This window comes from Oncorhynchus kisutch, linkage group LG6 (assembly GCF_002021735.2).
Source record: "Oncorhynchus kisutch isolate 150728-3 linkage group LG6, Okis_V2, whole genome shotgun sequence".
Taxonomy (NCBI): Eukaryota; Metazoa; Chordata; class Actinopteri; order Salmoniformes; family Salmonidae; genus Oncorhynchus; species Oncorhynchus kisutch.
Genome location: NC_034179.2, coordinates 61931124 through 61956467, shown reverse-complemented (window position 1 = coordinate 61956467; position 25344 = coordinate 61931124). Strand labels below are relative to the sequence as shown.

Genomic DNA, 25344 nt, shown 5'->3' with positions numbered 1-25344 from the left:
GTCTCAATAGGCTCCCCTAATTTTAAATGAAAGTTAAATCTTAACCTGAAGGCATGTTCTTTTCTTCCTCCTCTCCCACATTCCTCCTGTCAGTATTTCTGGCTCCTGTTGTTGACGCGTGGCCTGGTGGGGGTTGGGGAGGCCAGTTACTCCACTATCGCCCCAACCATCATCGCTGACCTGTACATCAAGGAGAGGAGGACGCAGATGCTCTCTGTCTTCTATTTCGCCATTCCAGTGGGCAGGTGAGGTCATAGAACATAATAGAACATAGTAATGAATACATCTGTGTCCATCTTTGTTATTGGTCTTGGCTTATGTGATAGGAGGAGCGAATTGTGTGGTGAATGTTTGTTCCATTGTCCTTCCTTCCTCAGTGGTCTGGGCTACATCGTGGGGTCAAAGGTTGATGACTTGGCAGGGGACTGGCATTGGGCCCTGCGGGTGAGTTAACTAATCCCTGAGCTTTTGGATATTATACCTCTCAACACAAACGTTACTCTAAATACATGCACTTTCAACCATAAAGGGAATAATACACTGTAATACAAACATGCATATAAGCATGGTGGTACCTTTCATCTAACTCTTAAATTCAATGTGTCCATGTTTTAGTTACATCAATTATGCCATTTAAAATGGTGTCCCCCCCCCCCCCAGGTGACTCCTGCATTAGGACTGGTAGCGGTGGTGTTGCTGCTGTTCGTGGTGAAAGAGCCAAAGAGGGGTGCTATCGAGGCCCGACCGGAGCACACACTCCAAAGGACCAGCTGGCTGGGTGACATGAAGGCTCTTTGCAGGAAGTATGTCCGCCATCACAAGCCCAGTGTCAAATGATATCCCTCTGTAGAGCACTACCTTTGACCAGAGCTGAGTATCCTATCACATCCTATTTTCTATATTGTGCACTACTTTTGACTGGAGTTGCGTCTGAAATGACACCCATGTTCCCTATAATAGTCCACTATGTTTTGACCATATCTCTATAGCTCTGTATTCATTTCACAATTCTAATGCATCTTTGGTCCTATAGAATAGTTATCAAAACAATATCTTTGTGTGTGTCTGTGTGCAGCCCCAGCTTTGTGCTGTCTACGTTTGGCTTCACGGCAGTGGCCTTTGTGACTGGCTCCTTGGCACTCTGGGCCCCGGCCTTCCTCTTCAGAGCTGCTGTCTTCACCGAAGGGAGGCCCCCCTGCGTTAAGGGGCCATGCGACACCTCCGACAGGTAACACACAGACATCTGATAGGGAACACACACACACACACACACCGACATCCAACAGGTGACACACAGGAAGTAGGCGCTGAACAATGACACTTTATAATCAGTCAGGATGTTAAGGTATCATCAGGATCACAGGATAAGATTGAATCAGCACAACATCGTTGCCACTACTACACTCGACTCCTGATGACTGCAACGGCTTGAGATGACCGTAGGAGTCAGTGAATAGAGAGCAGCAGTAGAGAATAGACATCAAACTTTTGCCTTAAAAGGAATCCAGTTTATCAGGAAATTGTCAAAACCTCACACAAAAAAACCACACATGAGTCAGCAAGGGTAAACAAATGTCTCCCATGGAATGAATTGTTATGAACCTTCTCTCACTCTCTCCCTTCCCAGCCTATACTTTGGCATCATCACAGTTGTGTCGGGGATCCTGGGCGTGGCCAGTGGTGCAGAGGTCAGTAGGAGACTGAGGTTGAGGACGCCGAGGGCTGACCCCCTGGTGTGTGCTCTAGGACTCCTCCTCTCAGCTCCCTTCCTCTACCTCGCCATCGTCTTCGCTCAGGCCAGCCCCATCGCCACATACGTAAGTCAACACCCATCTCTCTCTCTCTCTGTGTGGCCGTGTCTGAATACTTGCGTTCTCAATAGTAGGCATTTTGGGTATGGACAATTCCACTTAGATTTGAGTTGCCTTTTATTGTCCCCAGTACAAGGTGTAATTAACATGCTGTTTATTCAGCTTATTCATATGCCACACCAGTCAGGTGGGTGGATTATCTAGGCAAAGGAGAAATGCTCATTAACAGCTATGTAAACAAATTTGTGCACAAAATTTGAGAGATACGCTTTTTGCACGTCGGGAACATTTCTGGGATCTTTTATTTCAGCTGATGAAACATGGGACAAGCACTTTAAATGTTGCGTTTATATTACTGTTCAGTATACATGCTTTACTTTCTCAGACAATTAGCTTTCATTTGGACACCTAATCTGATATGCTCCTAGGAACTTCTTGTTTGGTCCTTTTACCTGGAAATGACCATGTGCTAAGAGAGGTGAAATGTAGAAAATCTAGTTTGGTTTATACTAATTTCGGCTTTTCATCTAGTAGAATTTGCGACACAATATTGAGGGAGAGAATCGCTAGTGTTTGACGACAGCTGATACTCAGATATAGTGCCAAAATAAACAAATGGCGGTATACAATTCTTATTTACCATGATGGCCTACCCCCGCCAAACCCTCCCCTGACCCGGACGATGCTGGTCCAATTGTGCACCGCCCTATGGGACTCCCGATCACGGCCGGTTGTGATACAGCCCGGGATCGAACCAGGGTCTGTAGTGATGCCTCTAGCACTGAGATGCAGTACCTCAGACCACAGTGCCACTTGGGAGCATGTGTTGCTATCGGCATTCGATTTTTCTGAACAGGATGTAAATAGAATGTAGTATAATTAGTATGCAGTTTTAGTAAGACAGATTTTGGACACAGCCCGTCTTTCTCTCACACACACACACACGTGCACATGCTTTCCTCTCTGTTGCCGTTGTATCCCCAGTGTATGGTAATAGTAATGGTGGTCTAACCAGTTTTTTTTGTGTGTGATCAGGTGTTTATCTTCCTGGGAGAGACCTTCCTGTCTATGAACTGGGCCATCGTAGCGGACATCCTGCTGGTGAGTTCAGATGCATAACAATCCCCTATCTAAACGCAAGGCGGTTGTGCCCTATTCAATCAATGTCCATATACAGATGTTTCTCGTCAAATTAGTGTGATCTGTATAGAGCCCTGTTTCCCAACTCCAGTCCTCGAGTATCCCCAACAGTACACATTTTTGTTGAAGTCCCAGACAAAACTCACCTGGTGTGCTTGTCCGGGGCTACAAAAAAAATGTGTCCTAGCTGGATATAATGGAATTGGTTTCTGTTGAGGAATTTAGATCATGCCAAGACAGTGTAACTCTTTAGTGCACGTGTTTGACCTTCCAACCTCAAGGTTACCTTTGTATTGTGCCGATTTGATAAGATATGAAAAAACGTTTGCTAATTATCTTCTACCTCCCCTCTATCTCCCCCCCACTCTTCCTCCATCTTTCTCAGTACGTGGTGGTCCCCACGCGTCGCTCCACGGCTGAGGCCTTCCAGATCGTTCTCTCTCACCTGCTTGGAGATGCTGGGAGTCCTTATCTCATAGGCGTGGTATGTCTCGTGATTGTTATCACACACACACACACATACTACCGTTCAAAAGCTGGGGAGTACACAGCGTTGTACCAGATCTTCAGTTTCTTGTCAATTTCTCGCATTGAATAGCCTTCATTTCTCAGAACAAGAATAGACTGACGAGTTTCAGAAGAAAGTTCTTTGTTTCTGGCAGTTTTGAGCCTGTAATCGAACCCACAAATGCTGATGCTCCAGATACTCAACTAGTCTAAAGAAGGCCAGTTTTATTGCTTCTTTAATCATAACAACAGTTTTCAGCTATGCTAACATAATTGCAAATGGGTTTTCTAATGATCAATTAGCCTTTTAAAATAATAAACTTGGATTAGCTAACACAACGTGCCATAGGAACACAGGAGTGATGGTTGCTGATAATGGGCCCATGTATATATTCCATAAAAAATCTGACGTTTCCAGCTACAATAGTCATTTACAACATTAACAATGTCTACACTGTATTTCTGATCAATTTGATGTTATTTTAATTGACAAACAATTAGCTTTTCTTTCAAAAACAAGGACATTTCTAAGTGACCCCAAACTTTTGAAAGGATATATACATACACACACACACACACACACATGTACATACCTACACTTTTGATACACACACACACTTGTCTAAAGAAACAGAGTACGATCCTCATTTACTGTGTAACATCTCTTCCTCCATCCATCCATCAGGTGTCAGACTCTCTGAAGCAGACTGACTCGTACCTATGGCAGTTCCGCTCCCTGCAGCTCTCCCTCCTCACCTGCTCTTTTGTGGCAGTTGGGGGCGGGGCTTTCTTCCTGGCTACCGCCCTCTTCATCGAGAAGGACCGCCAACGTGCCACAAACTACGCACCCTCAGGTGAGAGGCTAAACTTGGAGTTACGTTTTTGCGCATGAGCCTCTGGTGAAGCCATGAATGCATGCAAAGTAGTAAAATTCAATGAGGGGCCTTTAAAAAAAAACTAAAATCTCTTATTTTACCAGGTAAGTTGACTGAGAACACCTTTTCATTTACAGCAATGACCTGGGGAATAGTTCTAGGGGATGAATAAGCCAATTGAAAGCTGGGAATGATTTGGTGGCCATGATTGTATGAGGTCCAGATTGGGAATTTAGCCAGGACATCAGGGTTTACAACCCTACAGTAAGTACCATGGGATCTTTACTGACCACAGGGAGTCAGGACACCCATTTAGTGTCCCATCTGAAAGACGGCACCCTACGTAGGGCAATGTCCCCAATCACTGCCCTAGGGTATTATATATTTATTTTAGACCAGAGGAAAGTGTGCCTCCTACTGGTCCGCCAACACCACTCCCAGCAGCATCTGGTCTCCCATAACAGGGCCAACCAGGGCTAACCCCGCTTAGCTTCAGAGGCAAGCCTGCAGTGGGATGCAGGGTACTATGCTGCTGGCCCAACACTGTTGCTCCTGCTAACTACAGATATGTGAGAGTGAGCATTGAGAGACTAACAATAGTTGAGAGCAACCAAAGATGAGACCGGTCGTGATGAGTCTACAGACCACATGTGATGTTAGCAGAGAGAGGCTAGCAACAGTTACAAGAAACTGCCAGGGCACATTCTGCTCATCTTGATAATCAATATACAATGCTTTAATTGTACTGCATGTTCTTTCCTTGACAGATGATGAACCAATTGTTGTACCCAAGAGCGGCAGGTCCACGAGGGTGCCAGTGTCCAGTGTTTTGATTTGAGGAGATAAAAGGGGCTTTGGAGGCTCCTGTGGAAGATGCTGCACCCTGATTGGTCCCTATTTGTGACCAATCGTGCAGCAGTGTTTTTACGACTAGGGTCTTTGATTGGACAATGCCCTATGCAGAGACTTTTATTTATTATTTGTAACATTTGATGTGATATGGTTTTTAATACCTTTATCTGCTGAGGAACACGGCAGAGTCAGAGCTGCCAAACCTTCCGCTCATAATTTCCTGGTGTTTTTGTAGTCACCAACAAGATATTCCACTTCTGATTGGCGTCACATATTGGCATGACAATATGAGACATAGTGACTTATGAGAGATGTATGCAGACTAGTAAACAGGAAGTCAAAGAGCCACATCAATGGAAGGCTAACCTCTGTGGCTGGAAGAGGTGACCAGATAGAAGAAAGAGGGAGCTTTAGAGGTGAAGCAACTTCTTTACCTGAGGGAAAGAAGGAAGCAGAAAAGCCTTTTTTGCGTTCTGATTGTGTGCACCCCCGTTATATGTCCTGTTGAAGCCAATGTGTCACAGGGTCACAGATAGGGGTGTCACTCTTAGACAGACACTCATCCTTTACTCCACAGGGACTATATCTCCACGGTAGAGACCTCTGGAAAACCGCCAGGATATTTTTCACCCAGCGCTCTGAGTGGTAACCACTACATCCCTACTACTGCTGCTGTGCTTATTGCTTGGGTCTGAAACACAGAGCTCTGATTGGCCACGGAATAACTACGGCCGGCCCATATCAAAGCCATTCCAACCAGTGCTGTCATCCTCCCGTCAACAAACTAAGACTGTAAATATGATGCTTGTCCGTTCAGTGTAACCACATACTACATACAGTATCAGACTGAGAAAAGGGAGTTTGCAGGCACAGGCCAGAGGTACCTGCATTGGACTTCAAACCCACCGATCAGTTGTTGCATTTTTAACAGATTAAGCCTAATCATGCTTGTTCTGTTTTTAAACCCGTTTGGTATATTATAATAATAATAACACTAGATTTGTCCCTCAGCGACCTAGAACGTGGTGGAGGGACAAATGTATGTTTCAGACAGGTCCAGAAGGTAATCTATGGTTTAAGACCTTTTTATTTTCTTCTTATAATTTTTTTTATTAGTAATTACTGGTGTTTTTATGGAATGATCTTGGGAGGTCAGGTGCACTTTGGGGTTTTGTGACCTCCTATAGAGGCACTGATGTCACAACGACCAGGAGATCAAATCAGGTCTATTACAGAGTGTACATTTCTTAGTTGTCTGAGGAAAATGAATATCCCTTTTTTAATGAAGGCGATTGTTACGTTCTTAAAAAAAAAGAAGGGTTATTTTGGAAAGTGAATCCTTAAAATAATTAGTTAAAGTTGCTAGTTGTTAACCTGATTTGAATTTGATGTAACCTTTCGTTGAAACATTAAACGATGAGAATGAACCGTTGATGAGATGACTCCTGGAATGATTTCGCTATGTATCTGCGCAGATGTCACTTAGTGCTTTGCAGAGGTGATAAATGTGTGTCTTTGAAGCTTGGATCCTGTAAGCCCATAGCCACGCTTTAATGAAGGGTTGTATACTCTGCTGCACAAATACACCAAGTGCAGCTGTAACCTCTCATTCAGCCTTTCTACACCTTTCCCTCTCTTGTCTCCTCTGACCTCCCTCTCACTTATTCCTCCCTTTTTTTTCAGTTATCTACAGTCTCTCTCTTTGCTGGAGAGTGAGAGAGGAGCTCACGGCTTCCTTCTGTTGGTGTGGTTTCCTGGGGGGAGGGGGAGCGAGGTAAAGCAAGTCGCTTGTGCAACGTTCACACTATTCAATCGTAACGCTGCTGTGAAACTGTGTCCAGAGCAGTTTGACATTTCTGAGTTCTTCTGAGAACTAGCGTCTTCTCAGAGGCTCTGGCAGTTAAACCAGGATGGTAAGCACTAAACGCTACCACAGAGGCACCCGGCAGCCATTTTATAAGTGTGGGTGCCATGCCAACCAGCTTTTCTGATGGCGGACTGCTAGAGGAGCATCTATAGTGGTGGAAACATTTCCCCTAAAATGATTCTGGAGAGAATAATATTGACTACACTGATTAAGATGGAAACACACACAGTGCTATAGGAGGCACCTGTCATGATTTGCCATTCCATGTCTGTCATACACTTTATCTAACTGACATTTGAGTTGACTTTCAGATTCTACATCCCTGACTCAAAAATAATGCATTATTACTGACAGCTCAAGTATTAGTTGACTGTAACTGATTATTGACTCGCATGGACCAAATGATAGCCAAGCGTCTGAATGTTGGCCACTTCTTATGCTGTTCTCACTGTTCCCTCTACAGCATAAACATTGGTCCAAATACAGACCCTTGGGGTACCCCGTCGTGGGATTTTGATTTAGATCTATAGGATGGTACATCTTTTGAACCATGAACTGAACATTTGTCAGTCCCTGTATTTTAATGTGCCTTTCAGGTCTCTCCGAGAAAGGTAGCGAGAAGGAGGCGATAAGATCAGAGGTGCGGTGGTGGGGAGAGGTGATCTGAAACAACATTGTGAGAATGCTAGAAAAGACACATTGGGGGAGGCTGAGATGACAGCAGGGTAGGAGAGTTGATGAGAAGAGTGAGGGAGGAAGGGAAGGAGGAGGTGACTGAACAGGTCATGCAGACCAAAAGGTGCATCGCGGAAGGCACCAATGTCAAGCTGCTATAGTCAAGGTTCCTTACAGTTAACTGAAAGGGAGGGAACTCAAGAGTGAACAAAAAGAACAGCTAGGAAGAGTTACATGTGGTAGGATAGGGATTTGAGCAACAGACAGAAGATCAGATGCATCCAAAATGGTGCATCTCAGTGTAGCTGACGACTGAGCTGGTCTAGGGATTGGATTGGGGTCAACTCGGCCCGGAACTCGACCTCCGGTTTAGAACCAGTTTCATTGACCACCTGGCAGATCATCAGCAACCTACGACCTAACGCTCTGTTGGAAATCTACACAACACATGCTGGTAAGAACTCCCTCCACTGATTGACTCCTACTTTATGCCTAGTTTCTTAACCTCTAGGTTAGTAGAGAATAAGCTAGAAGTGAAGAAGTAACTTGTTGATTTATTCACCTGGGTTGGGGTCAACCAGAAAGTAAACCAAATTCCACATTTTCCACTGTGAAAAGTATTGGAGTTTCAGTGTACTACTGGAATTGACCCCATCCCTGGTACTCAACAATGTTGATTAACCTACTATGAATTCAGAATGGAGACATGCTCACAATGTTATAGATATAAATTACTTTATGACTGAATCTGAATGTTCTTCAACGTCATGGCCACCTGCACAGGGCCCAGGTTTTCTGAACTCCTCAGGTTCAGCAGCTCTGTACTTTACCACCTAACTGGGTCTGAGCTAGCCCTTCAGATCAGCCGTCCCTCGCTCCCCCTCTCTCTCCCTCAAATCTAGACCAGTCTGAATTTGGCATAAAAGTCACCCTCCTCATGGCTCTCTCCAGGAGGAGTGTCGTGACACAAAATGCCAGCCCTATGGTACCACAACATAGTGTCATTGTAGTCGTGTCTGTTCTTGAGGTAGTCTTATTTTATGTGTCAGTGTTGCATGGAGTTTTATGTGCCACGGTACTGTAGATATTAGGTGACATACAGAAAGGTGTGTGATTTACACATACAGTGTGTTAAGAGTGTGCTGGTATTGTCTAACTTTTTAAAATGCAGGAAATCCATTTCCTGGCGTTCGGAAGCTGAACTGAACCGCTGATAGTGATAGTTAGCAAGAAAGTTAGAGACGGCGTGTGTGAAATGGAGAATCAAAAACCACAAGAAAGGAAAATGACATGATGATTTAACAATGACAACCACATTCCTATTCAGAGGTGATATTTTTCAAAAATGCTTTAACGTTAGGGGCCATTATTTTGTCTTGCACACAAAAAAAAACACTTTAAATTGAGAATCTCCATTTAACTAGCTTCTTATTCCAAGACTAGTCTTAAACTAGGTCAGAGAAGACAGCATAATAATGCTTTAATAGTGTCGTGTCAAAAGTGTCATCTAACTGGATGAGTTTGTTATTCCTGCAGACAGTGATGGAGGTGTCTGTGCAGCTGTATGCGTTGCTGCTGAGTGGAGCGGTCGCCCTGTCACTCATCCTGTTGACTGGCCTGTGTCTCAGCTGCAGAAGACACAACCTGCCTAGTAATACCAAGACTTCGTTACTGTACCTTTTTTGAGGGAATCAATAAAGTTTTATTGAATTAAATTGGGCTCTATGTAGTAAATGTTGTCGCTGTAAATGAAAGTGTTCTTCTCAGTCAGCTTAACTGGTAAAAAAAAGGGTTAAATGTCAATAATTTGAAATTTAAAAAACTCATTTAACGAACTTCATTTTCTTTCTCCTCAGCGTCCATTCAGCAGCATTACAGTGAGGATTACACTCAGCAGTAAGCACTTTTTCATTAAACAACGATTCAGTGCCTATTGATAAAAATGAAACCACATATTCAAAAGTTTGTGTGGCACTTGTAATATATGTCCGGTGCACTGTGTAAGTGTACCAGATGAGAGAACCAGAAGTGCGCCTGAATGTTTGCACAAATCTCCAATTGATATCCATGCATGTACAAACCTCTACCAACGCTCTGATTTCTTCCCCACTCAGCACCCTAGGATTTGGCTTGGCCCACCCACCATGTGAGTATGTGTGTGATGACTAAAGTTCTACCCAAATCTTTTCATGAAACGTCTTCAGAAAAATGGATGATGATGATGAACCTTCGTCCTCAGACAACCCCTCTGCTGCCACAAGCTGGGGTGCTCCCCCTTCCAGCCTTCTTTCACCCATGTGAGCTACCACACACACACACACACACACACACACACACACACACACACACACACACACACACACAATGACTCATATTACCCGTCAAGTGAAATGTACCTGCCTTTCTATCCCACAGTTCACCACAGATTGTTCTGAGACCGAACTCTGTCACACCGACTGAAAATGGTGAGATGTCTCGCTCTTCCTCTACATCAGATGTCTATTTTCTCCACTTGTTTTCTTCCTCCTTCCGCCGCTATCTCTAACGTCACAGTTCAGTTCCTTCTTAATAGTTAGCTTTTTTTCTTGCAGAGAGTAATGACGGCTATGAGAGTCCAAGAGATGGTAATGTGAACGTTAAATATCCTACCATGTTCAATAACACTGATCGCCTCAAACTTGTGTGTACAGTAACTGCTGAAAGAAGTTTTGAAAAATGGCACATTGCTCCTTAGGTGAAAATGTGTGTTTTATTGTCACATACACCAAATAGGTGCAGTGAAATGTATTGTTTTACATGGTCATCCATATGGAGCCAGGGTTAAGTGTCTTGCTCAAGGGCATATCGACAATTTTTTCACCTTGTTGGCTTGGGTGTTTGAACCAGCAACCTTTTGGTTACGGGCCCAATGCTGTAACTGCTAGGCTACTGTAACTGCCTACATGTGCACCTACTCGCATTCATTCAGATATTTGGACATTAAACCATTCATACAGTGCCTTCGGAAAGTATTCCGACCCCTGGACTTTTTCCACATTAAGTTTTCAGTCTTATTCTAAAATTGATTAAATAGTTTTTTCCCCCATCAATCTACATACAATACCCCATAATGAAAAAGCATTTAAATAAGTATTCCGACCCTTTACTCAGTACTTTGTTGAAGCACCTTTTGCAGCGATTACAGTCTCGAGGCTTCTTGGGTATGACACTACAAGCTTGGCACACCTGTATTTTGGGAGTTACTCCCATTCTTCTCTGCAGATCCTCTAAAGCTGTGACCGGTTGGATGGGGAGTGTTGCTGCACAGCTATTTTCAGGTCTCTTCAGAGATGTTAGATTGGGTTGAAATCCGGGTTCTGGCTGGGCCATTCAAGGACATTGATACTTGTCCCGAAGCCACTCCTGCGTTGTCTTGGCTTTGTGCTTAGGGTCGTTGTCCTGTTGGAAGGTGAACCTTCGCCCCCCAGTCTGAGGTCCTGAGTGCTCTGGAGCAGGTTTTCATCAAAGATCTCTGTACTTTGCTCCATTCATCTTTGCCTAGATCCTGCTAGTCTCCCAGTCCCTGCCGCTGAAAAACATCCCCACAGAATGGTGCTGCCACCACCATGCTTCACCGTAGGGAATGGTGCCAGGTTTTCTCCAGACGTGACGTTTAACATTCAGGCCAAAGAGTTCAATCTTGGTTTCATCAGACCAGGGAATTTTGTTTTTCATGGTTTGAGAGTCCTTTTGGCAAACTCCAAGTGGCCTGTCATGTGCCTTTTACTGAGGAGTGGCCTGATTGGTGGAATGCTGCAGAGATGGTTGTCATTCTGGAAGGTTCTCCCATATCCACAGAGGAACTCTAGATCTCTGTCATTGACCATCGGGTTCTTGGTCAAGACCTTTTTCCCCTGATTGCTCAGTTTGGCTGGGCGACCAGCTCTAGGAAGCCTTTTGGTGGTTCCAAACTTCTTCCATTTAAGAATGATTGAAGCCACTGTGTTCTTGGGGACCTTCAATGCTACAGAAATGATTTGGTAACCTTCCCCAGATCTGTGCCTCGACACAATCCTGTCTCGGAGCTCTACGGACAATTCCTTTGACCTCATGGCTTGGTTTTTGCTCTGTGCACATGCACGGTGAACTGTGGGACCTTATATAGACAAGTGTGAGCCTTTCCAAAGTATGTCCAATCAATTGAATTTATCACAGGTGGACTCCAAGATATGGAAACAGGATGCACCTGAGCTCAATTTTGAGTCTTATAGCAAAGGGACTGAATACTTATGCAGATAAGGTATTTCTATTTTTTTAATACATTTACAAAAATTCTATAAACCTGTTTTTTCGCTTTGTCTTTATGGGGTACTGTGTGTAGATTGCTGAGCATATTTTTCTATTTAATCCATTTTAGAATAAGGCTGTAATGTAACAAAATGTGGAAAAAGTCAAGGGGTCTGAATACTTTCCAAAGGCACTTTATTCTCTGACATTATTGATTGACAGCCATGTGTGTGTGTCTCTCCTATCTCTGTTCTATAGAGTATGTCAACGAGGACAGCTATGAACAAGGATCAGGCTACCTGTGAGTATTAATTTAATTTAAACAAATTACACTGAGTATACCAAACATTAGGAAGACCTTCCATATATTGAGTTGCAACCCCCCTTTTCCTTCAGAAGAGCCTCAATTCATTGGGGCATGGACTCTACAAGGTGTTGAAAGTGTTCCACAAGGATACTGGCCCATGTTGACTCCAATGCTTACTACAGATTGTGTCAAGTTGTCTGGATGTTCTTTGGGTGGGTGATCATTCTTGAATCACACAACTGTTGAGTGTGAAAAACCCAGCAGCATTGCAGTTCTTGACAGAAACAGGTGTGCCTGGCACCTACTACCATACCCCATTCGAAATGGCACTTAAATCTTGTGTCTTTCCCATTCACCCTCTGAATGGCACTCATACACAATCCATGTCTCAGTTGGCTCAAGGCCTAAAAATCCTTCTTTAACCTGTCTCTCCCCTTCATCTACACTGATTTGAATTGGATTTAACAAGTGACATCAATAAGGAATCATGGAATTCTCCTGGATTCACCTGGTCAGTCTGTGTCATGGAAAGAGCAGGTGCTCTTAATGTTTTTTATACTCTGTGTATACTGTATGTCAATGCCTCACTGTGAATGTTACACTTTGCATTTCCAGGACTTCCTGGGAAAAAAGTGGCAATTGTTACTGTGTAGACTGTCTTCTGTGGCTATAGAGTACTGGAGTCTCTTGGGTTTTGTGTAACCTCTTCTCTCGCTCCTTTATAGAATGGTGTTACCATCAGTTCTTCCTGGGACTGGGTCTCTGCGTCATTCCAACCAATGTCTAAGCTCCCAAAGCACAGGTAGGTTAACGTAGGATGGAGAGATGACTGACAATGAGTCATTACTATAGCCCTATTCGGACGGGATACATTTTAATGGGGGAGCTCAGGAGATAATTACAGGGGCAGTTTGGTAACGTCCACTGGAAAAAAAAACGGACATATTGGGGTAATGGTTACATAACCAGTGGTGTAAAGTACTTAAGTAAAATTACTTTAAAGTACCACTTAAGTTGTTTTTTTGGGATATCTGTACTTTACTATTTTATATTTTTGACAACTTTTAATTCATTCCAAAATAAAATGATGCACTTTTTACTCCATACATTTTCCCTGACACACAAAGGTACTCGTTACATTTTGAATGCCTAACATTCATCAAAATTGTCCAATTAACACACTTATCAAGAGAACATCCCAACTGCCTCTGATCTGGCGGACTCACTAAACACACGTGCTTCATTTGTAAATGATGTTGGAGAGTGGCCCATGCTATGCAAAAGTAGAAAATAAATTGGTGCTGCCTGGTTTGCATATTATAAAGAATTTGGAAGAATTTCTACTTTTACACTTAAGTATATTTTAGCAATTACATTTACTTTTGATACTTAAGTATAGTTCAAATCAAATAATTTTACTCAAGTACTATTTTACTGGGTGACTTACTTGAGCAATTTTCTATTTACTTTTACTGAAGTATGACAATGTATACTTTTTCCACATAAATGACATTCTAAAGTAATACTAGTCCTGTGCGAATAGGACTTTAAAGACACATGGATATTACAAAATACATGAACAATAAAACATTTCAGTTGAAATCACAAGTCCAATTCATGACAGTATGTAGATTAGGAGACTGAGTTTTTGTTGATTATGGGCTGTATTCAAACCTTATGGCAGAAGTTCAGCTTTACAGCGCAATTGAAATGTAAAGGCTATGTTCCCGCTTTGGCGAAAACTGCATTCAAGGTGAACGCTTCAAATGACCGTAACATTTCTAGTGCCTAATCTGGAACGCTTCAGCGACGCAGCTTGAATGGAGCAGTCATTTGAATGGATATGTTGCGAGCAGCAGCATATTTATTTCCTCATTTCAGTTTTTGTGAAGCACATGTACAGACCATTTATACAGAGGTTTAGAAATCAGGAAAAGGCATCTTGATGGGCCACGAAATATTACTAATAAAATGCTGTCTGGATTATTCACATCGCGTTCATATGATATGTCAATGTGGAAGCAGACGAGGACAAAGAGCAGGGTGAGTGATGCAATAGAAATCCGTCTTCTAGGTTTATCAGTATAAACATCACAATGCTTTTTAGACTGGAGTGTACATATACAGTATATACCTCAATCCTGTGTGTTTTTGTGTGTTCACAGAAAACAGTGGCGCGGTTATGAAAATCAATATGAATGTCGACGTGGGAAAGAGTGATGACAGTGATGACGGCAGCAACGACTATGTCAATACTAAAGGTATGGCCCACATTGGCACATTGAATAGGATCTAACTTTTCAGGGATGTTCCTGATTTAAATCGGGAATCCCTTCTTTTTTGACAGTTGTAATAACCCATGGAACTCTTTATGCCTTTTAAGGGAGTGAGCTCTTTAAAACGGATTATTAACCCAGATTATCATCCCTGTGTTTTCGAGCGATATTAGAGTTTAACAGGTGCTGCACCGAGTGTGGGTATGAACATGGGAACAAATTGATGCTTAAAGCGAACCCAGGTTGTTAGAAAGTTTTGCTAAATTATTACTAATAAATAAACATACCTTATTTACATAAGTATTTATACCCTTGCTATGAGACTCGAAATTAAGCTCAGGTGCATCATGTTTGCATTGATCATCCTTGAGATGTTTCTTCAACTTCATTGGAGTCCACCTGTGGTAAATTCCATTGATTGTTTGGAAAGGCACACACCTGTCTATATAAGGTCCCACAGTTGATAGTGCGTGTCAGAGTAAAAACCAAGCCATGAGGTCGAAGGAATTGTACGTAGAGCTCCGAGACAGGATTGTGTCGAGGCACAGATCTGGGGAAGGGTACCAGAGAAATTCTGTAGCATTGAAGATTCCCAAGAACAGTGGCTTCCATCATTCTTAAATGGAAGGAATTTAGAACCCCCAAGACTCTTCCTAGAGCTGGCCGTCCAGCCAAACTGAGCAATCGGGAGAAAAGGGGCTTGGTCAAGGAGGTGACCAAGAACCTGATGGTCACACTGACAGAACTCTAGAGTTCCTCTGTGGAGATGGGAGAACCTTCCAGAAGGACAACCATCTCTGCAGCACTCCACCATTCAGGCTTTTATGGTGGAGTGTCCAGACGGAAGCCTCTCCTCAGTAAAAGGCACTTGACAGGCAGCTTGGAGTTTGCCAAAAGCACGTAAAGGACTCTGACCATGAGAAACAAGTTACTCTGGTCTGATAAAACCAAGATTGAATTCTTTAGCCTGAATGAGGATTGAGGCAAAGATGAACGGAGCAAAGTACAGAGAGATCCTTGATGAAAACCTGCTCCAGAGCACTCAGGACCTCAGACTGGGGCGAAGGTTCACCTTCCAATAGGACAATGACCCAAAGCACACAGCCAAGACAACGCAGGAGTGGCTTCGGGACAAGTCTCAATGTCCTTGAGTGGCCTAGCCAGAGCCTGGACCTGAACCCGATCAAACATCTCTGGAGAGAGACCTGAAAATAGCTGTGCAGCGACGCTCCCCATCCAACCTGACAGAGCTTGAGAGGAGTAATCGCTGCCAAAGGTGCTTCAACAAAGTACTGGGTCTGAATACTTACGTCAATGTGATATTTAAATGTTTTGTTTTTAATACATTTGCAAAATGTTCTAATAACCAGATTCTGCTCTGTCATTATGGGATATTGTGTGTCGATTGATGAGAGGGGGGGGGGCTATTTCATCCATGTTAGAATAAGGCTGTAACGTAACAAAATGTGGAAAAAGTGAAGGTCTGAATACAATTTCGAATGCACTCTATACCTCAATCCTGTTTGTGTTCTCACAGAAAACAGTGATGAGGGCAATATGAATGTCGACGTGGGAAAGAGTGATGACAGTGATGAAGGCAGCAACGACTATGTCAATACTAAAGGTATGGCCAACATTGGCACATTGAATAGAATCCAACTTTTTAGGGATGTTCCTGATTTAAATCAAGAATCCCTGCTTTTTTGGACAGTTTTAATAACCCATGGAACTCTTTATGCCTTGGAAGTAGTGAGCTCTTTATAAACGGATTACTTTATTACTAACCTGGATCGTCATCCCTGTGTTTTGAGCGATATTAGAGTTTTAACAGGTGCTGCACCTAGTTTGGGTAAGAACATGGGAACAAGTTCATGCTTACAACAAAGTGCTATGCACGTAGCCCACAGGTGAATGATCTTTTTTGTCACATATCAACCTTCCTAGTGCCATACTTCTCTTTTTAAAAGATAACGTGGACAGTATTGTGCCAATGAATTGATAAATTGGCAACTATGTCAGGTAATTAAATGTCTGCATAGGTTACAGTTCATGGTTCTTATTGATATGCATTAATATTTTGACTTTCTCCAAACTGAAGGCCATTAGGTCCGTATTAAACTATCCCTAGATGTGAAATATCTTCATGTCTAGCAGAGCCTTCAGACTACCGTCATAATGGTCAGTTTTGAATGAGGGGGGGGAAATAATTACAGGGGCAGTTTGGTAAAACTAATCCAGTCCGAATTGTCCAATGGAAACACTGAAATTCTGGGGAAATAATTACATAACCAATAATAACCAGTAATACTAGTCCCTTGCGAATAGGGCTTTTGTGACATCTTGTGGTTGAATGCTTTTTCTTAGTTTTTTATTGATATCCAAATAACACTTAAACACATGGATATTACAATATATAAAAATAAATATTCAGTTGAAGTGATAAGTGAAATGCATGATAATACAGTGCCTTCGGAAAGTATTTAGACCCCTTGACTTTTTCCACATTTTGTTACATTACAGCATTCTAAAATTGATTAAATGGTGTTTTTTCCTCATCAATCTACACACAATACTCAATAATGACAAAGCAAAAACAGGTTTTAGGATTTTTTGCTAAATTATAAAAACAAATCTAATACTTTTGTAAAATCCCTTTACTCAGTACGTTGTTGAAGCACCTTTGGCAGCGACTACAGCCTCGAGTCTTCTTGGATATGATGCTACAAGCTTGGCACACCTGTATTTGGGGAGTTTCTCCCATGCTTCTCTGCAGATCCTCTCAAGCTCTGTCAGGGTGGATGGGGAGCGTCGCTGCACAGCTATTTTCAGTTCTCCAGAGATGTTAGATCTTGTTGAAGTTCAGGCTCTGATTTTCCAATCTCCACAGAGGGACTCTGTGAGAGTGACCATCGGGTTCTTGGTCACCTCCGTGACCAAGATCCTTCTCCCCAATTGCTCAGTTTGGCTGGGCAGCCAGCTCTAGGAAGAGTCTTGGTGGTTCTAAACTTCTTCCATTTAAGAATGGTGGAGGTCACTGTGTTCTTGGGGACCTTCAATGCTTTTTTTGGTACCCTTCCCTAGATCTGTGCCTCGACACAATCCTGTCTCGGAGCTCTACTGACAATTCCTTCAACCTCATAGCTTAGTTTTTGCTCTGACATACACTGTCAACTGTGGGACCTTTATATAGACAGATGTGTGCCTTTCCAAATCATGGCCAATCAATTGAATGTACCACCAGTGGACTCCAATCAAGTTGTAGAAACATCTCAAGGATGGTCAATGGAAACAGGATGCACCTGAGCTCAATTTCAAGTCTCATAGCAAAGGGTCTGTACTTACGTAAATAAGGTATTTCTGTTTGTTTATAAATTTGCAAACATTTCTACAAACCTGTTTTCGCTTTGTCATTGTGGGATATTGTGTTTAGATTGAGGAATTTATTTATTTAATACATTTTTGGAATAAGGCTGTAAGGTAACAAAATGTGGAATAAAGGAAGGGCCCTGAATACTTTCCGAATGCACTGTGCATATACCTCAATCCTGTGTTTGTGTTCACAGAAAACCGTGACGAGGAGGGCAACATGAATATCGACGTGGAAAAGAGTGATGACAGTGACGAAGAAGGCAACGACTATGTCAATACTAAAGGTATGGCCCACATTGGTACATTGAATAGAAAATAACTTTTCTGGGATGTGATCTTTCCAGGTTAATCAGGAATCCCTGCTTTTTTTTTGACAACCCCTCTCCCAACTCTTTATGCCTTGGGAGAGGAGTAAGCTAGTAGCCCTTTATGAAGGGATTACTTTATTACCAACCGGAGAATGGTGTAACAGGCAGGTAGTCGCAGCTGCACTCAGTGTGTGTATTGCGGCGCATTCCAATACTCTGATACCAATAGGTACCCAAGTGCTACACCATCTGGTAATGTGTATGTGTGATGTTAATACCACATTCCTTCCCTCTTAAGATTTTAATATTAAGTCTCCACAAATAAACCTAATCTGAAATGGTTATTTTAACAAACAATTATTTTAATCTTATGTACTCTACTGATCTAAACAAGTCAGTCATTTTAAACAATAAACATGACATTTCACAAGTTCACTTTTATTTTCACATGCTTGGGTAACTAAGTATTTAACTCTTGAGTCTCTTTTACTGTGAGTCTTTTAAAAACAATTTATCGCAGCTATTTTTTTATTTTCTTGTTCAGAGTTCAGTCTTTTAAGCAGCTTGGAAGCTTTGCGTGCCTCTGTGGATGACGTATACTAGGGGTAGTGTTCAGTATTTGACTCTGAAACGAGATTCTCCTCTTGGTGAACTGTTTCCTCTGTTATGGTCTCTGTCTGTGGAATGTGCACCACAGAAGCACTTGGATAGCTAGAGAACAGCCTGTCCTCTGCCGTCACAACTGGTAACTCACTTGTTGTTCCATCCCGTCTGGCAAGAATCTGATCGACATGTCTGCAAACCACCTTACCTTGTCGGAAACAGGACAAGTAGCTGAGTCTATAAATCCAGGAATCCAATTTCCCACAACTGAAATTTCTGATAGACAGGGTTCCCCTCAAATTTAAGCCCTTGGTATGTTTGTCATGGTTCTTTTTCTGTCGTAGGCCATCTTTAGTAGTGGTGGATGAAGCAGAACTAACCTGATACACATCCATCCCTTTTGATTATCAGGAACATTTCCCCCATGAATGGCCCTGTGTAATTTATGTGCAATCTTCTCCAAGGTTTCTCTGGAAACTTCCATGGGTGGAGTGGAGCTGCTGGTGCCTTTCTGTGTTCCTGACACGTGTTACATGTCTTGACTAGATTGTCTATCTCCTGGTCTAGTCACCATAAATAACTCCTAGCCAAGGCTTGATACGCGAGACCCCCTGCTGTAGGGTTAGCCTGGGGTGCTGGCTGTGGAATAATCACTAGTGCTCCCCACATAACACAACCATCCTGTACACTCAACATTGTTTTCCCGACACTGTATGGTATGAATTCAGTCCCTTCTGTTTGTTGTGGCCATCCCCTTACTACATATTCTCTATCTCTAGACAGTACTGTGTATTTACTTGTCCAGGATCTCCCTTGCTCTGCGGTCACGAGTGCCGTGTCCACGCACATCAGCACTCTGTCCTTTTGAGCTGTTATGGTGGGTGTGTATCGCAGCGGAAGACTGCTCAGGGCATCTGCATTCCCATGGTACTTTCCCGATGAAGCTCAAAAGCAATTGCTTTTGCATGTGAAAACACAGAATCCTACTCATTACTTCAAATGCCGGGAGGCAGCCCGGTTCCAAAACAAATGCAATCAACTTTCATCTGGTGCAAAGGCGAAACCCCCCCCCTCCGTAGCTAAATCTAACCCTTTCCCTAACCTTAACCTCAGCCTCCTAACTTGCCACATGAATTATCCGAACCTGCTATGTAAACAAATCTGTGTCCAGAAACCATCCGTTTCATAACACCGGAACTGACCAAGGGCAGTTATCAATTGGCATTTCCTGATATCAGGGAACACCCACATCAAGAAACACCCCGAGTTGTGGTCTGCAATTACACCATATTCTTTCCAATGCCTCTTCTCCTATGACGTAGTAATGCCCCTCTTCCACATCTGTGCGGCGTCACATACTCCTAAGTGTTATGTTCCAATGACACCTTATTCCCTAATATAGTGCACTACTTTTGATGAGAGCCCTATGGACCCTGGTTAAAAGTAGTTCACTAGAAAGGAATTAGGATGCCGTTTGGGACACAACCTTATTCTCTACTCATATTTGATAGAAACTGACCTATCCTCCCATAGCCATTACTATATGTTGTCCTGATCACATCCCTGATATTATTAAAGTGGAACTGACAACGTTTTTAACTACTTTGCAGATATGAAAAAAGCAGACAATCATATCAGTAAAAAATATCAGATTCCCAGTGTGCGCTTCAAAACCAACTTTTGAAAAGAGGTTTTAAAAATAGGTTATATTTAACTCAAAATTCCATGACATACAGTAAGGTGTTATTGACAGAATAGATGGATGCAGTTCAATGCATCCATCTATTCTTATTGTTGTCTATCAACAATAACAAGCCACTGGGATCTGACAACTTGGATGGAAAATTGCTGAGAATAATAGAGGATGTTATTGCCACTCCTATTTGCCATATTTTCAATTTAAGCCTGCTGTGTGCCCTCAGGCCTGGAAGGAAGCTAATGTTTTCCCCTACCTAAGGATAGTAAAGCCCCATTTACTGGCTCAAATAGCTGACTAATCAGCTTGTTACCAACCCTTTGTAAACTTTTGGGAAAATGGTGTTTGACCAGATACAATGCTTTTTCACAGTAAACAAATTGACACCAGACTTTCAGCACACTTATCGGGAAGGACAATCAACAAGCACAGCACTGATTAGCTGAGAGAAAGATTGGGGGGCTGTTTTGTTGGACTTCAGTGTGGCTTTTGACATTAATCGATCAGTCTATTTCTGGAAAAACATGTGTTATGGCTTTACACACCCAGCTATATTGTGGATAAAGAGTTACCTGTCTAACAGACACAGAGGGTGCTCTTTTTAATTGAAGCCTCTCCAACAAAATCCAAGTAGAATCAGGAATTCCCCAGGGCAGCTGTCTAGGCCCCTTTTTTTCAATCTTTACTAACAGCATGCCACTTTGATTAAAGTCAGTGTGTATATGTATGCGGTTGACTCAACACTATACAAGTCAGCTACCACAGCGACTGAAATGACTGCAACACTTAACAAAGAGTTGCAGTTAGTTTCAGAATGGTGGCAAGGAGAAGTTAGTCCTAAATATTTCAAAAACTAAAAGTATTGTATTTGGGACAAATCATTCACTAAACCTTGTAATGACTGTGGCCCTGGATTGTAAACTGTCATGGTCAAAACATATTGATACAACAGTAGCTAGGATAGGGAGAACTCCGTCCATAATAAAGTGTTGCTCTGCATTCTTAACAGAACTATCAAACGAGGCAGGTCCTTCAGGCCCTAGTTTTGTCGCACCTGGACTACTGTTCCGTCATGTGGTCAGGTACCACAGAGGGCCTGAGAAATTACAATTGGCTCAGAACAGGGCAGCACGGCTGGCCCTTGGATGTGTACAGAGAGCTAACATTAATTATATGTATGTCAATCTCTCCTGGTTCAAAGTGGAGGAGAGATCGACTTCATCACTACTTTTATTTGTGAGAGGTATTGACATGTTGAACACCGAGCTGTCGGTTTGAACTACTGCCACACAGCTCGGACACCCATGCATACCCTACAAGACATGCCACCAGAGGTCCTTTCACAGTCCAAGTCCAGAACAGACTATGGGAGGCGTACAGTACAGCCATGACAACATGGAACTCTATTCCACATCAAGTAACTCATGCAAGCAGTAAAATTTGATTTAAAAAAAGATAAAAATACACCTTATGGAACAGCGGAGACTGTGAAGCAACACAGACACATGCATACAAACACACGATAACATACACACGGATTTTGTGGTATAGATATGTGTTAAGAGTAGGGGCCTGAGGGCACACAATATGTTGTGAAATCTGTATTAATGTTTACAAAAAGGTAATACTGCCTTAATGTTGCTGTTTCCCAGGAAGAGTAGCTAATGGGGATTTATAATAAATACATGATTAATATAATTCACCAATCCATTTCTTGGTAGTCCAAAGAATATTGCTGTCAGGTTGTAAAATCACAGCTGGCCTGATACATTGTTTGCTGCCTCCACCCATTTGGGGTGCACTGTTTCATCTTCAATTACTAAATATTTGGAATGAAAACGGACGACTGTAACTAGGCTTGGAATGTTAATACAATCAAACTAGCAAGGGCAATGATCACGTCAGTCATAATGTGACTAAACGGCTAGCACACAAGTCCCGCGGGCCGAAAAGGTCTCACAGGCATTTATAAATGAATCAACAATAGTCATTTACTTAAAGAAATTACAGCGTGATGTGCTCGCATTAGTGAATTCAACTTCAATTGCCCTGCTTTCGTGTGTCCCGTTTACAGCGCGCAGTGGATGGAAAGTGTACAGACACATGCTACAGTCTACACATGCCACTAGCTAGGCTACTAAAATGCTGCAGTCTGGCTTCGGTATTGAAAGCTTAACAATGATTAACCAAAAACAAAACCTGCAATAAATGCATCCACACATCACTTGTATGTTGAAAAATACAATAATTTTCGTGACATTTGATCTTATACAGTATGTATAATACTTATGCTCCTATATGTGATACATGTAGTATTCACATGTTTACTACATGTCATACGTAATGTTACCTTATGCTCATGTGTGACACACAGTATTCACTTTTTTTATTACATATTGTCCTTTTGTCACAATACATGTTACGGGAGCATAATTTCAGTGCTACTTGTAGTCATGGTAATAAAATTGAACAAACACAAAACTACATTTAATCCTATTCATTCTTTTCGTCACTTCTCAATTCAGCCATTTTACTGTTTTTATGCCGTTCCCACTTGTTATTTTGTTGCAGCCGGGAAGTGCTTCATGACATCGTCTGTGGAGGTAAAGCAAGAGATAGGGGTTGGGTTCATAAAATTACATTTACATTTTTTTAATCCATAAAACCCTTTCAGATTTAGTTAAATAAGAAATCTACCAAATAATGCCATATTTGCAAGCATTTCGCCACACCCGCAATAACATCTGCTAAATATGTGTATGCGACCACTAAAATTTGAATGGCGCTGCACAAACATGAGACCGCTGTACGAAAACGAGGAAGTGGACAATCTTGTTTGATTATCAGTCAAATTAACAAATGTATAAGAACATCGAGTGCACCATACAGCAATGCTGCATCCAACAAAACCATATTTGGAGTTAAACCTTTTCATTAGGGTCGCAGCGTATTATGCTTAGCAGCAAAGGCTGGACAAATATTTAATGTTATATGCATCCTATGTACATAAGTGGACATTTTATAAAAGTCCCATTCAGTTGTCAAAACGTGGGTTGGGACAAGCAGGCTACTTACTATTCCCCATTTATCAGTACGATTCTGATGCCCAACTAGCTGAAAAATGCGTTCTAATGATCTAAAGGCACACTTGCCTTGAATGATGGCAGGCCAGTGTGGAAAACGAATTTGCATATAGGCCTTCTGATTGGCTGTGGTGCACGGTCCGCATAGACTGGTCCTGGACAGGACAGATGTTTTATTTACTGCAGTGACTTAATTGTTAAACGCAAGGCTGCTTTCCCACTCTATATTGCTATACAATTTTCAAATGCCTTACTATGAAAGACCATATCTAAGTGCTCTATTGTCAAATTTACAACAGTGTCATTCCTGGTGGTGTATATGAACAGATTTGAATAAGATTTCATGTTGCAAAAACACTACCATTTTTAACTGCTAGACCATCTAATAACCAAGCAGGTGGGTGATACCATTCTGAAACTCAGCTTTACATAACAAAGTTGGTACTAACTTGTTTTTTTCCCTCTTAGATATGTGAAGCCTCCCCATCATGTAGCGGATTCCGACGGGAGGGAATTGATGAGTCACTTGACTGCTGGATTTGAGTGCAACCAAGTATCAAAGGGAAGACTACACAGCGTAACTAACATCTACATAGGGCTTCTGCAATATGGACAAGAGCACTGTGCAACTCACTGCTGTGACTGAAACTTTTCAAAAGACCTTAATCTCATCCACCAGGCGTCTCTCTCCGAACTACGTGGTAATAATCAAGGCCTAGGGAGGACATGTTGTAAAATTTATTGTATGACTTGTAGGACAAATGCCTTCGAACACCTCTTGGTGCCCCAGCTGCTTGTGAGCTACCAGCTATAACCATAAATTTTTTTCTTTAAGCTCTTTCCTGACTATTAAAGAGAAGATGACAGTGGGGAAAGATAAAGGTGGTGTTGAAGGGCAGTAGGCCGGATTTGAACCCATGTTGACATGCCGACGGCTGCGGCATTACCTTTTTCAATGTATGGATTTGCTGACAACTCCTGAGAATGTTCGTTCTAGTTTACCCATTTTCTCTTAAATGTATTTCTATATATATATATATATATTTTTTTTACTGTGGAGTCATGTTAACTACATTCAAATCTGGTTTTATAGTTGAAGTTCTTTTTGTCACTATATAAGAAATGCTCTGCCATAATCTATAGCCCTATTCGGACAGGATTAGTGTCACTGGGGGGAGCTCAGATCACATTAATTTCAGTCCCATTTTAGTCAATCCCATCCTTAAGGTTGGGTCCTCTGTGAATCATCATCCCTGTGAGGGATATTAGTTTAACAGGTGCTGCACCTGGTTTGGGAACAAATTGATGCTTAAAACACAGTGCTATGCATGTAGCCTAATGTTAAATTCTGTTTTGTCACAACTTTCCTAGTGCCATACACGTCCGGTAATTAAGTCTGCATAGGTTAGTTCATGATTCTTATTGCTATGCATTATTTTGACTTTCTCTGAACTGAAGGCCATTAGGTCAATATTAGGCTGTTCCAAGATGTGAAATATCTTCATACCTAGCTAAGCCTCAATTTTGAATGAGGTAAGTTATAGCAGACTTTCTATACTAATTCTGTGCAAATAGGGCTTAAACCATTTGTTATTGGGTGATGTGCCATAGTTTACGGTGAAATTCACATGCTTGTCATACCTTTTAAATAAATCTAAATGAACAAGATTATTTTTCAATCATTTCACCTTCGCTCTTGCACAGAAAAT

The 25344-nt window shown here is 42.0% G+C and overlaps 1 protein-coding gene across 7 annotated transcripts in view; it reads left to right on the top strand.

Moving 5' to 3' along the window:
- LOC109893118 (protein spinster homolog 1) overlaps positions 1 to 25303 on the top strand; it is a 31308-nt gene extending 6005 nt beyond the window's left edge. For 2 of the 7 annotated variants that reach the window (XM_020486142.2, XM_020486143.2), the window contains exons 4-12: positions 94 to 245; positions 378 to 444; positions 661 to 803; positions 1076 to 1228; positions 1628 to 1817; positions 2847 to 2912; positions 3337 to 3435; positions 4144 to 4312; positions 5101 to 6617. In XM_020486142.2, the coding sequence (XP_020341731.1) occupies positions 94 to 245; positions 378 to 444; positions 661 to 803; positions 1076 to 1228; positions 1628 to 1817; positions 2847 to 2912; positions 3337 to 3435; positions 4144 to 4312; positions 5101 to 5171 (1110 nt within the window). In that variant the 3' untranslated portion in view covers positions 5172 to 6617. Of the gene's footprint in view, positions 1 to 93; positions 246 to 377; positions 445 to 660; positions 804 to 1075; positions 1229 to 1627; positions 1818 to 2846; positions 2913 to 3336; positions 3436 to 4143; positions 4313 to 5100; positions 6618 to 9583; positions 9624 to 9841; positions 9874 to 9966; positions 10025 to 10142; positions 10193 to 10318; positions 10352 to 12251; positions 12295 to 13025; positions 13103 to 14325; positions 14344 to 14465; positions 14562 to 16113; positions 16201 to 18139; positions 18230 to 24103 lie in introns of those variants that run through there. The other 5 variants (XM_031827094.1, XM_031827095.1, XM_031827098.1 and 2 more) reach the window with 5 other exon arrangements.
- Positions 25304 to 25344: the final 41 nt, after the last annotated feature.